This window comes from Mastigoproctus giganteus, chromosome 4 (genome assembly GCF_048544385.1).
Source record: "Mastigoproctus giganteus isolate SK-2022 chromosome 4, ASM4854438v1, whole genome shotgun sequence".
Taxonomy (NCBI): Eukaryota; Metazoa; Arthropoda; class Arachnida; order Uropygi; family Thelyphonidae; genus Mastigoproctus; species Mastigoproctus giganteus.
Genome location: NC_143578.1, coordinates 14710472 through 14724568, shown reverse-complemented (window position 1 = coordinate 14724568; position 14097 = coordinate 14710472). Strand labels below are relative to the sequence as shown.

The window sequence follows — 14097 nt, the reverse complement described above, 5'->3', positions numbered from 1 at the left end:
GTGGAACAGACTTCCATGCCTTGTTGTAGAAGTTGATAGCCTAAATAAATTTAAGGCTCAGCTGGACAGGTATTTTGAACGAACGGAGGGGTGAAATGGGAGTGGGGTTTTTTTTTTTTTTTTGGCTGATGCTGCATAAACTTGCTTTCTTGCATCATATGCCACTACTAATGCTAATGATTGTTATTTCTCTTTGACATCATCCATCTGTGGAAGCGGATCTGTTTTGCTTCGACTTATGTCTAGTGGTAGTGCTAGTTCTTGGAAGTGATACCAGATTAGGTCTGCTGGAGCAACTTTCACCATTTTTATTATTATTATTAGGCTTCCCATGTAAGAAGCACCCCATTTATTTGCCTACCATATTCGAGCTCAATAGAAATCTAATTAAATTTTTAGAAACAATTAAAGTATAAATCTTCTGTGTACTTTTCCATGTATTTCTTTTGGAAATCAATGATGAAATGGGACAAGCTTTATTGAAAGTTGATGTCACTAATTTGAATGCTGCTCTGATGAAGAATAAAGAATAACTTAGTCATGAAGGATCTCCAGACAGTATTTAGCCACTCAGTTGAGAAGGAAACATGCAACTGCACATATTTCTTCCCCCAAAATAAGGCTCATAGTTAAAAAGAAATTTATAACTATGAGCATATGGATTATTAATTATGTAGTATAATATAGCACATTAGTGTGCAATGTTAAATTGCTGTGGCAATGGCATTGATGCCCAGTGAGATTCAAAATTATATACAAAAGAAATAGAATATTTAATTTTATATGGTTACACATACCATATTAAACAACTTTATTAAATTTCTTAAATTTTTTTGCAGGAGGTTTTGCAAAGGTCAAATTGGCAACCCATATCATAACAGGAGAAAAAGTTGCTATTAAAATAATGGATAAGCGACTACTTGGTGTAAGTTACAGTTATTATTTTAGTTATTTTATTTTGAATACATAGATTTAGTTTTATAAAAACAAGCACAACCCTATTTAGCTGCAGTTGTCGTGCACTGATTTTTTTATATATTTTCTATAAACTAAATGAAAATTCATTTTCATTTAGTTTAATAGACCTGATACTTCCCCTTTCTGTTTACCTGTGATGAAACAAAATATCTTCAGTCTCCTCCAAAGTGTGTGTATACATCAACTTTAGAGATTTAAAGTTTTGTCAGTTTTCACTACATTTCCTTGCATTGGACGGAGGGTGTTGAAAAATCTTGCAAATTTCTGCTCAAAAGAAATGAGTGACACATATGTATTAGCAATAAATACTTCATCATTCTGTCTGAATATAAATTGGTAGTAGGGCATTACAGAAAAAAACTTAACTGTAAATAAAGAAAAAAAAATCTCATTTAGTTAATTTTGATTTTAGTTAAAATGTCTAACAGTTATTTTAACATTAAATGTTAAAATATCTGTTATCAATGATGCATATTGAAATTGAAAATTTACATAACCCTGACAGATATTTTAATATTTAATGTTAAAATTATTAATTAATTACTAAATTATTTTTTCAAATAATAATAAATTAATTTTTTCTTTATTAATTTTTCATGTTATATAAGAGAATCAATTTTTTATAGACAAGTTTATAAATGGTAGCTACACTGACTAAAAAAACAAATAGACATAGAGGATATTGTAGAATGAAAAAAGTAACAATGAGTTAATTTTTATTATTTATTACAAATTTTTTCATAATTTTTTAATGGATTTTTAATATTATGATTTGATTTTTGACAGTAATTTTACTCTAGTGTTGGGCAATAAAGTCAAAATAAGAATAACCGTTTATGTATAAAATTTTTTAATTTTTACAGAATTTCACAAAAATACTTATTCCACAGTGCCCATCACTACAAAAATGTACTGCAAAGTTAAATATTAAGTTTTTTTTGTCAAATTATGAATTCAGTTCTATGATGTTTTTAATCTGAATTATCCTTTCTATAGGATGACCTTCCAAGAATCCATTTAGAAATAGAAGCTTTAAAAATGCTTAGCCATCAACATATCTGCAAGCTTTATCAAGTGATCGAAACTGATACTAGAATATTTTTGGTATTGGAAGTAAGTATTTTTATTGATATGTAAGAGTACTCGTTAGATAAATTGTTGTTAGATAACTCGTTAGATAACAGATTGTTAGATAAATCTTCCCATGCAACATAGGATTTTATTTGGATTAGTTTAAATCTTCATTTTGGCTGAGTTGACTGGTTTCAGGCAGGAATGATAGAGTTCCCTCACCCATCAGGAAATTTGGTTTTTATCCTACTGAATAAACCAACTTTAGAATACATACTGTTATGCATATATGCAATATAAAACTAGCAACATGCCTTTAATTTCCTTGTTTAAGGAAGGTATATCAATTTAATCAGTTGAGTCTTCACCGTTTCATTGAAACAGTCTTACTTGCAGGTGAAAATATTACTCTCTACATAAGCTAAATTATCTAAGTCCATTGCCCATACCATTTGTGTGGTAGTGGCTGGAGTCTTGGATTCGAACCCAATTTAATTGTTCAGTACCTTGGGCCACACTTTTGTTACTTTTACCCAGGTTTCTTTGATATTGCTGATTGCTTTCACAATGCTATAATTTTTTTGAGAAGTCCTTGACTGTTTCTGACTGTAGCTCTACTAGATAACTGTGTGTCTTAGGTAATAGGCTTTAAAAGTTACAATAATGTCTTGGTTCATAGGCTGCAAAAGAAAAATTGTTTGTTTGACAGAAGAAACAATTTTTAGATTTATGTTCAAATAATCCTATAATATGGCAAAAATGGAAGTTCTTTGCAGTAAATTCCCTGCTTACCTGTGTTTGAGCAAATGCATCATTCAGTAATCTTTTGGCCACCCGCTGATGGAAGTTTGTTCCAGCAATTAACCACCCGCTGGCTAAAGGCAAATTTCTGCACATCTATTCTACAACTGTCTTTCCTTAATTTGAATTTGTCCCCTCAGGTTTGTAATCTGAGCAAGCAGAAGAATCCCATCAGAATTCAACGTGCTCAACCCATTAAAGGCTCATATCTGGTGAGTATGGGCTTGGCACACCCAGGGTCCTAAGCTGGATATCATCATTCTTCTCTTTCTTGGTGATTCCTTTCTACTTCTGACTATCTGTCTCATGGTAACTCAGGAATTTTTTTTGGCTGGTGCAGCATAAGCTTCAGGCTTCCTTGCACCATATGGCTAATAATAATAAAGGCTTTATACGCCTCAATCAGATCACCTTGCAGGTGCCTAGTCTCCGAAACACTCAATTTTCAGAATTTAAGCCTTTCTTGGTAAGACCACCCCTTCGTTCCCCTAACCAATCTTGTTGCCCTTCTTTGTACTCGCCCAAGTAACCCCTACATCCTTCCTAAAATAAGGCATCTGGACCTGTACGCATACTCAAGGTGTGGCCTGACCATTGAATTATACAAGTGAATAATCACCTCCTTTTCCCTACTAGCAAAATTCGTATATATCATTGACAATGCCCCAATACCTGCTCTGACAGCCTGTCTGCATAATTACTCCCTGGTCTTTTTCATTTTCTACCACCCTAAGTGTAGTACCACACAGTTGGTACGTTTGTCCGGGGTTACTTCTACCCACATGCGGTATTTTGCATTTGTAGATGTTAAACTTCAATTGACACTTCTCAGCCTATCTGCCTAACTTTTCTAGATTCCTTGCAGTAGCACACTGCCCTTACTGTCATTAACAACCATGCTAACCTTTCTAGGTGCCTCCGTAGCCAGGTGGGCAGGAGCAGCAGTGTGTAGCACACGTTTCTTGATTAGACCGGGGTTCGAGCCCTTGACCATCAAATACAGAGGATGCGGAAAGGTCATGGAATGACCACCGAATATCCCCGGAGCAATATGGCCTTAGTTGCTAATGCTCCTAAAAACCAAACAACAACAATCTTTCTATTATCTGAAAACTTCGACATTAAGCCTGAGATACCATCATCAATATCATTGATAATATACAAAACAACACTGGGCTGACTCAACACTGAACCCTGGGGACTCCACTAATAACATTAGTCCACAAAGAGCAGCGTCCATTAATTATCACTCTGTCTTCTCCCACTCAACCACCATTTTGTCCATTGTAGCAACTTGTCCTTAATACTATACTGCTCCAATTTGTACAGTACTCTTTCATGTGCAACAGAGTCAAAAGCTTTCCTGCAATTGAAGTACATGATATCAAAATTATTTTTTGCATGCAGTCTCTTTGTAACCACATCATAGTATTTTAGTACTTTGTAACCACATCGTAGTATCCAATCAGATTTGTCAGGCAAGACTTTCCCTTAACAAACCCATGCTGTGTCTGAATTATTGCTGGAGTCTTGTCTAGATGATCTTGCAATGCATCTTTAACCAGTGACTACATTATTTTACATGGGACAGAAGTTAAACTAACTGGTCTGTAATTACTCGTGTCACCCTTTGTGAATATGGGGATACATTTGCAACTCTACTGTCCGTGGGGACATCCCTTGAGTTGCAGGATGCTCTCATAATTATGGCTAAGGGTTTGCTTAGTTCCTTTGCCACCTCCTTTAATATAACTCGATAGATTCCATCCATCCCAGGTGCCTTTCTTATTGTTTAACTTCAACTTCTCCTCCACTTTGCTCTGTTATTACGAAATCCTTAAGCACCCTGTTACAATTTGATAAACTTCTGTCATTTTTCTTCCTTAATAACTCCTCATGTGCGAATGTAGATGCAAAATACTCATTGTTTATTTGCTATCTGAGCAGGATCATCAACAGTTGAACCACGATATCAAGTGGACCAATCTAATTCATCCTCTTCCTTTTAGAGTTTATATAAGTAAAGAAATCCATCCTTGCTGTTTTTTTAGCATCCTTTGCCAAAATTTCTCGTAATCTGCCTTCACTTGCCTAATCTCCTTTTTGACTTGATTGCAGACTAGCTTGATTAGCTTATACAGTATCTGCCATAGGCTTCTGTGTTGCCTGATAATTTATATGCATCCCATGCATTTTTCTTCTCTGCCGCGAGTCTAATTAGTTCATTTGACCACCATTTAGGCCTAAACCTATAACAATATGTCTTAATTGGTATGAAAAGTGTAGTAGCTTCCACAATTAATTCCTTGAATGCTTCCCAATTAGAATTTGCTGTTGGTAATGTCATCAGTTGGTTCCACTGTACAGAATTTAAAAACTGTCTAAGACCACTGTAGTCACCTTTATGGAAGCAAAAACCCTTTCCTTTACTGCTAGTGGCAATTATATCTTTAAGTAAATCCCACACCAGTACACTGTGATCACTGCCATCTAGTGGTTCCTTTATCTGCTAATTTTTAATACACGAATGATCACTGCTGATAACCAGATCAAGAGTATTACCCTCTCTGGTTGCCTCTTGAACATGCTGCTGCAGAAAACAATCATCCAATAAATCCACAGAAGTTTTGTTTGTGTGCGAGTGGCCAATCCACAAGTTCCAGTCAATATCTGGAAAGTTAAAATCTCCCATTACAAGACATTCTGATTTACTAGCCCACTATTTCTCTGTACAATTGTTTGTTGTACTCATTTGAGTCATTAGGCCTATAACACACTCCTACTCTTATTTTTGCTTTCCCAGTGCTTATGTCACACCAAACAGACTCAACATTGCACTGTCCACCTGTGTCAACTGGATGCACTAAATTTAAGGAGGAACTGGACAGGCAATTGGAGGGTATGGTGTGATTTTTTTTTTTTTTTTTTTTTGGCTGATGCTGCATAAGCTCCTACACTTGCTTTCTTGCATCAAGTGCCACTACTACTACTACTACTTCCTTAGATTTTGTGTTTCTTAACTAACAGCATAACCCCTTCTTCCTTCCTACCCTGTCTGTCCTTTCTGTACACATTGTACTCCCTAAATTTCAATTCTGCACTGCTCATATTTGTGTGACACCATGTCTCTGATATCCCAACAATATCTCCCTTTGATGTCTTGACCAGCACTTCAAAATTCATCAAATTTATTTACTATACTTTTAGCATTGGTTTACATGTAAGTATACATGCACCTATTCTTAGTTCCCCCAACAAAGCCCATGTATTTATTTGTTTCATGATGACTGCCATCAGTTCCTGAAAACCCCAGCACCACCTTGCTCCAGGCCGCTGCTCATTCTAATAGAAGTAGTGCAAGAATCACCTGTGGCTACTTTTAACCTTTTAGTCTGCAAATTCCCCCAACCTAACAGTTTTCTGACCCACCTAATGCTACCTCTATAGCATCAGCAAACACTATTGCATCCTTTCTATTTAAGTGTATCCCATCCCTGTAGAAGCAGTCTCTCCTGTTAAGAAGCACAGACCATGCTGAAAAAAATTCAACCCCATCAGCCTTGCACAATCCCTTCAAGGTCGAATTGATTGACAAGGCTTTTATCATATACTCCCTCCTATCGTATCTGGGCAGAATTGCAGACACTTTCAAATTTAACACTAACTCACGACTTTTTTTCAACAACGACTTGTACTTGTTAAGTAAATCTGTAGATCTCTTACTCTTAATGTCATTAGTGCTAACGTGTACAACAATATCACCCTTTGTGCCCTTAAAAGATGATATCTGCTCTACAACATCAACTTTTGCAACTGGCAGACATACCCTGGTCCTATTCCATCTATCCTTTTTACACAATATATTACCCATCTCCCTGACAATAGAGTCACCAACAACAACTAACTCTTGTGGATCCAGCACATTCTGCCTTGGAAATTGCCACTGTGTTGCCTGTTGCACAAGAGTGAGCTCTGGTGTTGAGTTGGGCAGCTGAGAGTTTGATGGGCCCTCATATTAATTTGTTTGAGGGCATCTACCTTACGCCTCAAGATCTCAATGATGACCATCAGAATGCTGAGTTGACGCTTTATTTCTAGACACTCTCTGCACCTAGCACACACAAAGACATCCTCCTTGGCTACATCATGTTCTGTTCCAGAGAGTTTGGCAAACATTTCACAACTTAGCGTAAGGAAAGTGAAGTTATTGATGAAGTTAGAATAAGGAAATTGAAGTTTTAGAAAAAGGCTGAATGGATCATTGCAAGTGGGAAGAGCAATAAAAACAGTGGGTAAATTTAGTTGAAGAGGAGATTCAAGGTTAAGTAATTTGTGACATGTAAGATTAAAAGGAAGGAATCACTATATGTAACTTGAACAGATGAGAGAACTGCTGCAGGAGAAAATCTCTGAAAAGTGAGACACTTGACAAATATGAAAATCCTAACTGGAACTGTTTAACCAATCTTCTGGGACTTCTGAACAATTCTGTCCTTATCACTCAAAGTCGCATTGTGTCTCTTTTTTCCAATCTAAAAACTAGTCTGCGAAATGGTTCCACCTAATCATATGCTTCAAATACTCGAACTAAATGCTGATCTAATCCATACTGATTTAAGCTGTTTTTATTTGCTTGAGTAATCCTGATTTGCATCATCACCACATTTATTAATTCTTACTAATCAATTCCCATAATTATATGATTATTTTCTATATACATGCCATTTTGTTATCTTGATGTGGGAAAGCTTGTCATTAGTAAACATTTTGTTTTTCATGTTTTTCAAATTTCATTGTGCCTTGAGGCCATAATCACACTTTGCCTGATTGTATTTTACCCTGTTATACTGCCATTCAGATAATGATTCTCTTATTATTATTATTATTATAATATATATTTTTTTATGATATCAATTTTTCTTGACTTAGTATTTTTTTTATATCAATTTTTCTTGACTTACAAATGGAACATTAATGCAAACATGTATTCAACTATGATGAAAGTTTATGATAAAAACTATAAGAATTAAAAGAAAAAAAAATTCTATAATTCATTAAAACAATATATCAGACCTAATTATATGAAATGTGCAATATTTTAAATGTTATTACAAGATAAACTACTTAAAATGGTCTGAAATTAATTTTGTGTATTTCAGTATTGTCCTGGGGGTGAGCTCTTTGATTATATTGTAGAAAAAGATAAATTAGAAGAGGAGGAAGCTAAGATATTTTTTCGTCAGATTGTATCTGCAGTAGCTTACATTCATAATCAAGGATATGCCCACCGAGATTTAAAACCAGTAAGTGTTCATTTATGTAGAATTTGTTTCAAATTATTTTAAAACTAAATTCAACTTATGAAACTGAAAAATTGAAAAACTATGCACATAAACAAATAATAATCAAACAATATAAGTTAGTACAAATGCATCATGTCTATATGCTGTAAATTAACAGAAGTTATTATAGTAGCATTGTTTCATTACATCTCATATTGGAATGCCTTCACAAGGAGTTGCCTGTTTGGTTATATTTTGAATAAGTAATGATTCCTCAAGAGAAGAGACTATTGATACTTATTCTCAGTGGATACCACCACCAAGATGGCTGTTTCAGAGCTATGGTATAACAGTTGAACCAATTCAGTTATGAAATTAAGTCCACAATATGAGAGGTGCCAAATGACATTCAGTACTTTTAATACTTAATAAAAATTCAGGGAAAAGGCCTCAGACTGAGGGAAAATTTACAGACATAAGTTAATGCAAATGCATTATGTCTATATGCAGTGAAGTAATTATACAATGCCACTGTAATAACTTTGGTTAATTTACTGCATGCACTAACTTATGTCTGTAAATTTTTCTGTAGTCTGAGGCCTTTGCCCTGAATTTTTATTAAATAATTACATTTTTAAACAATCAATTTTTTCAAACAACCATTTTTTGATGGAGTAATATCTACTGTTATTTGCTTCATTTCATTTATGTGTTTCTTTTTTGTATTGCCTGTAAACAGAACAATTTTATGATAATATCTCCCCCCCCCCAAAAAAAGACAATCTTTACCAGAGCAGTTTAAAAAAAGATTCAACAGTTATACAACTGACCAGTGAATAATGACAAGAAGCAGCTAGCCACTGTTCGGTAGTATAGCCTGACTGAAATTGAAACGTTTGACATGATTTATTTAATTTTAAGATGATAAAAGTGGAATAAGATCAGTTAAAAAAAAAAAAAAAAAGCTTATTTATATGTGTAGCTTCTCCTTTTTAAGATCGGTTAAATATTTATTTATTATTTTTTTTAAGTTGAGGTTGCACTACTTTGTTTCTGCACTATGAACCATTGTAAAGACTTGTCAAGAGGGAACTGAATGTAGCCATTTTAAGTGTTATACCGAAATTCTTTCCAAGTTATTTTTAACACAAGTCCTTTCGAATTTTATTTTTTATTCCAATAAAGAGTTAGTAATTAATAATGACTGCTATTATTTGTAAATACAATTGATGATGGCAGCATGTCCCTGTAGAACAAAGCCATAATACAGTAAAATCTTGTTAATACAAACTCGGTTTATACAAAGTACTCGTTTATATAAAGCACATACCATTCCCCTATGAAAGGATAGGCTTTTCTATGTAAATATATTCATTTATTACAAAATTCGGTTAATATATAATATCTTTATTGCAGGCAGTGAATGGTTACATGATTGCCTGATGCAATAATACCCATAACAGCGACAATGCTAGGGGTTTAACATGAAATAACTAATACAGGAAAAATTAAATAAAACATATAATTACATATTTTACATATAAAATTGATATTAACATGGGAAATGAAAGAACATGAAAAGACAGCAGTCATTCGTCTGAAGACGAAAGCTGTTCCCTGATGATGCGTCTTCTGTACGATTTGTCCTCTGTGAACTTTTTGTAGTCCACATCTATCTCCTGGATGTTGTGGAGCATCTCCATGGGCAGGAATCTATCACCTATCCTGAGCCTCCACGCCACAGACTGCAGAGAGGGGAGGGCTCTTAAGGGTTTCGGGGGGGGGGGGGATCCTCCAATTGCACATCTGCCAAAAATTTGGTGTATTGACTTCACCTGCTATCATTTTAATTGACACGAGCAAGCGGAGGGCGAATATCCGTTTGGAGACTTTTCTGTAATTTAAAAGTTGAGTGATATCTGAAGTATGTGTGAGTGGTGGCAGTTTATGCTTGAAGAGGACCTACCAAAGAAGCCAGTACTCATCGGATGCAATGGTTTTTAGCATCGTTTTCGTTGCCGACGCCCAGATTTCTGAACCATAGGTGATGACTGGCTGCAAAAAGCGTCTACTCAGGCTCTGTGACATGAAAGAGGTGTTGTTTGGGAAGCCATCTTGATCTGAAGACCTTGTTGTGAATGTCTGCAACATGGTGTTTGAAACTGAGTTTAGGGTCGAATATAATGCTGAGATCTCTGTGCTTGGTGATTGGGGTGATGAGGGTTCCGTGGATTTCCAGGTTTAGTTGCGTTGGGTTTGATTTGAGTGAAAACACCATTTGTGCAGATTTGGATTTATCTTAAGAGAAAACTGTGCCAAGCATGTAATCAGATTCTTCATGCTGTTGATAATGGTTTCAGAATCAGGTCAGGCAGTCCCGTTGATCCAATAGAGGAGCTTCATGTCATCTGCATAACTGATAAATTCCGTTTGCTGGCACAGGAATGGGTGGATGGCAGCCGTAAAGAGGAGCCCTGAAAGAACTCCGCCCTAGGAACACCACCACAAACTTTCCTTGTGAAAGATTTTTTATTCACAGTCAAGTGAAGGACCCTGGTTGTAAGTAGCAACTTCAAGAATTCCAGTATATTGCCTTTTATCTGGTATCCGTCCTCACAAAGTTGCAGGAGGGGCTGGATGTCTATGCTATCGAATGCAGCAGACTGGATATCCGGATAAACAATTGCCATCTCAGCCCTATCTTGTAGAGTCCCCAGTATGGTGTTGGTGGTTTGCAGTAGGTTGGTAATGGTGGACTTGTGTTTCAAGGCATAGTGAATGAATGGGTATTCACATGGCAGAACCTGGTTGGTTAGGATGGGAAAAAGGCACTTTTCCATGACTTTGAGGAGACATGAGGCTTTCATTATTGGCCTGAATTGTGAAATTGAAGTTGCTTCTTGTGTTTTGGGAATTGGTTGGACAATATATTGATTCCAGGCTGTTGGGAAACTTTGCATTGTGAGGATTCCATTAAAGATATCTAGGAGTGCATCAATGATGAAAACACGAATGCTCTTAAGAATGAATTGTGGGACCCCATCATATCCAGTGCAAGACATTGGTGGGATATTTAGCATTTAGCATTATTTTAGCATTAGTAAAGGCATATGATGCAAGAAAGCAAGCTTATACAGCATCAGCCAAAAAAACCCCTCATTTCACCCATCCACTCACTCCAAATGTTTGTCTAGTTCTGCCTAGAATTTATTTAAGCTATAAACTTCTACAACGACAGATGAAAGTTTGCTCCAGCAATCAACCATCCGCTGGCTAAAAGCAACTTCTGCACATCTATCCTACAACTGTCTTTCCTCAATTTGAATTTATGCCCTCTCAGGTGATTATTCTGAGCAAGAGGAAGAATCCCATCAGCATTGAGCATACACAAACCATTCAAGGCCTTATACACCTCTGATTAGTTGTGACCTTCTCTGGCTGTATGGTTTGTGCTGGAGCATAAATTTTAATTTTCCCTGGATTTAACGCTACAGCTGTGGAAATCTGAATTAAGCACAGCAGCTAACTTTTGACTTTTAAAAAGCTGGAGAGATCAGGTAATTGCAAGCAGGGGGAAAAACAGGAGATTTTTGGAACAAAACAAATAAAAAGAAAGGAGATTTTTCCAGACAAAAGCAGAAGGTTTTTAAAAAGTTCACACTACACTAAAAATTAAATTTCACTGCCAACATACACATTTTATATTAAAATATACACATAAGATTGTTTACCAGTACAGTATGCTTTCAAACATTAGCTTAACTATGATTTTTTTCTCTCTATGGATTTCTGTATAGATTTTTTGTTAGACATCAACTGATTTTATTGCTTCAAGAAACACAGTTGCAGACTTTGTCCTCTTCAGAAATGTTGAGCCAAAGTTTTATTCATAACTAATGACCCTACTGTCTAGACGTAACCATCAAGAGCATTTCCAAAGTTTACCACAAAGAGGATCTGAACTCAGTTTTTGCTTTCTCACCTGGATGAATATTCTCTCACACTCAGCAATATCATTGATGGCCTGGATAAGCTTTCTTTTTGTGATAACCATGGAGGCGGGACATCTCGCTGACAACTGTTGTGAATGCTCTTTAGGTCTGACACTGACTTAAATCTTAAATCTGGTTTGGCTTAAATCTTGTGATGTAGTCTAGCCATTCGATCGGATTAAGTTGTTGAGGGAATTCAGGCCTTGCCTTAAACGGTGCCTTCCCGATTGGGTGCCTCCGTAGCCAGGTGGGCAGGAGCGGCAGTGCGTAGCACACGCTTCTTGATTAGACCGGGGTTCAAGCCCATGACCACCAAACACGGAGGATGTGGAAAGGTCAGGGAATGACCACCGCATATCCCCAGAGCAATTGGCCTTAGTTGCTAATGCTCCTAAAAACCAAATAACAAACAAACAAGCCTTCCCGATCTTGATTGTTTTGTCGATGTAGGCTTTCATGGCTTCAGATTTGCTTCTATTAAACTGGGCACGGGCTCTTAAGTATGCAATCCTGTCTAGTGGGTCTGTTTTGCTTTCCATTTTGCATGTAGTCTTTGTTTATTTTGAAATTTAAGGCTGATATCTTGGGTCCACCATGCTTTGCTTTGAGGGAGATTGAAACTGGTTTTGACGCTGCAGTTCGAGCAATAGACTGCAGCCAGCAGGTAAGAAAGTGCAGCCCAAGCTGTGGATGACATTGGTTTAGGGCTTCCCAAGGAAAAATGAATGCTGCAAAGCAGCATTTCTCTGGATTGAGGAATAAAGGGCTAATCACTGTCTTCTTAACTGGTGCCTGATTTTGCCAGGATGTCCTGGAAGTGATTGGAAGAATGAAGGCTACTACTGGTAGATGGTCTGACATGAAGGCTGTTTCAGGCTGGCTGTCAATGGTGAGGGTGTCTGTTGCAAATATTAAGTCTAACTGGTTAGCACCTCTGGTAGGGGAAAAATTCTGGAGGGTCAAAACTGCAGCCAGATTAGAAGATAACAATCTGTGAAGACTGTTGGCCTGGGCTAATATTAAAGTCTTCACACACAAGTAATGTTGCTTTGGGGTGGCATTGATTAATGATCCAGTTGGAGACCTCTTGTAAAGTGTTCTTTACTGTGGTAGGAGGATGTAGACTGTGCACACGTCAAGTCTGTGGCCTTGAATGTTGAGCGAGGCTCTTGCAGCTTCAAACAGTTCTGTTTTTAGAGTGGCTGAGCTAGCCAGTGAGAATTTGTGTGTTGAAGAGAATGCCTACACCACCACCAGTCGTCCGTGCCCTGGAGGCAAAAATGCCCGAGAAGCAAGCGGGTTGAGAAAATGCGAGGTCTTCTTCACTGGGGGACAGCCATGTCTCTGTGATACAAATGATGTCATGCAATCTTGACAAGAGAAGAATTTCCATTGTCTTAAGTTTATTTCTCAAGCTTCTAGCATTTTGATAGAAAATTGTGCACATTAAAGAAGTTTGGATGTATGCCCTTGTTGGAGCTCTGATGGCCTTCATCAATCGTCTGTGATTCGTTCTGGAGGTAGTTCTCACCTCAATCTTCATATGTTTTCCCTCAGGCATTAGTGGCAGGTGATCATGTCGCTGGCAAGCTTCTGTGAGAGTGTTTGAACCTTTAAGAAGGTCCTGTTCAGTATAACTGGAATGTTCCTCCCAAAACTTAGACTTAATGGCGGGTCTGAGTCAGGCTTTCCTTTCATTATTTGTGGTTTCAATCCGTTGGGGATACTGCATCCTGGTAGAGGTACGCTTTGTAGTGTAGAAGTGTTTCACTAGTGCCCCTGCTGGCCAAGGTGATGCAAGGCTGAGTAGTTTGTAGTTATTCTGCTGTAGTGATTTTGAATGATGCATAGTATGGTTGTTTGGTTGTGAGCCTGGTAACTTCTGTGTTTATACCTAAGTCTTCATTCAAATAAGACCACATCTGTTCAACAGTTGTCTGTGGAGAAAGCCTGGAGACAAAAATTGATTTTTC

At 36.8% G+C, this 14097-nt stretch overlaps 1 protein-coding gene across 1 annotated transcript in view; it reads left to right on the top strand.

The window, feature by feature from the left end:
- Positions 1–14097, top strand: part of LOC150086423 (maternal embryonic leucine zipper kinase-like) — a 92802-nt gene that overhangs the window by 12068 nt on the left and 66637 nt on the right. Inside the window, exons 3-5 of the mRNA XM_090372162.1 lie at positions 840–925; positions 1975–2091; positions 8010–8153. Of these exons, the coding sequence (XP_090228288.1) occupies positions 840–925; positions 1975–2091; positions 8010–8153 (347 nt within the window). The remainder of the gene's footprint in view (positions 1–839; positions 926–1974; positions 2092–8009; positions 8154–14097) is intronic.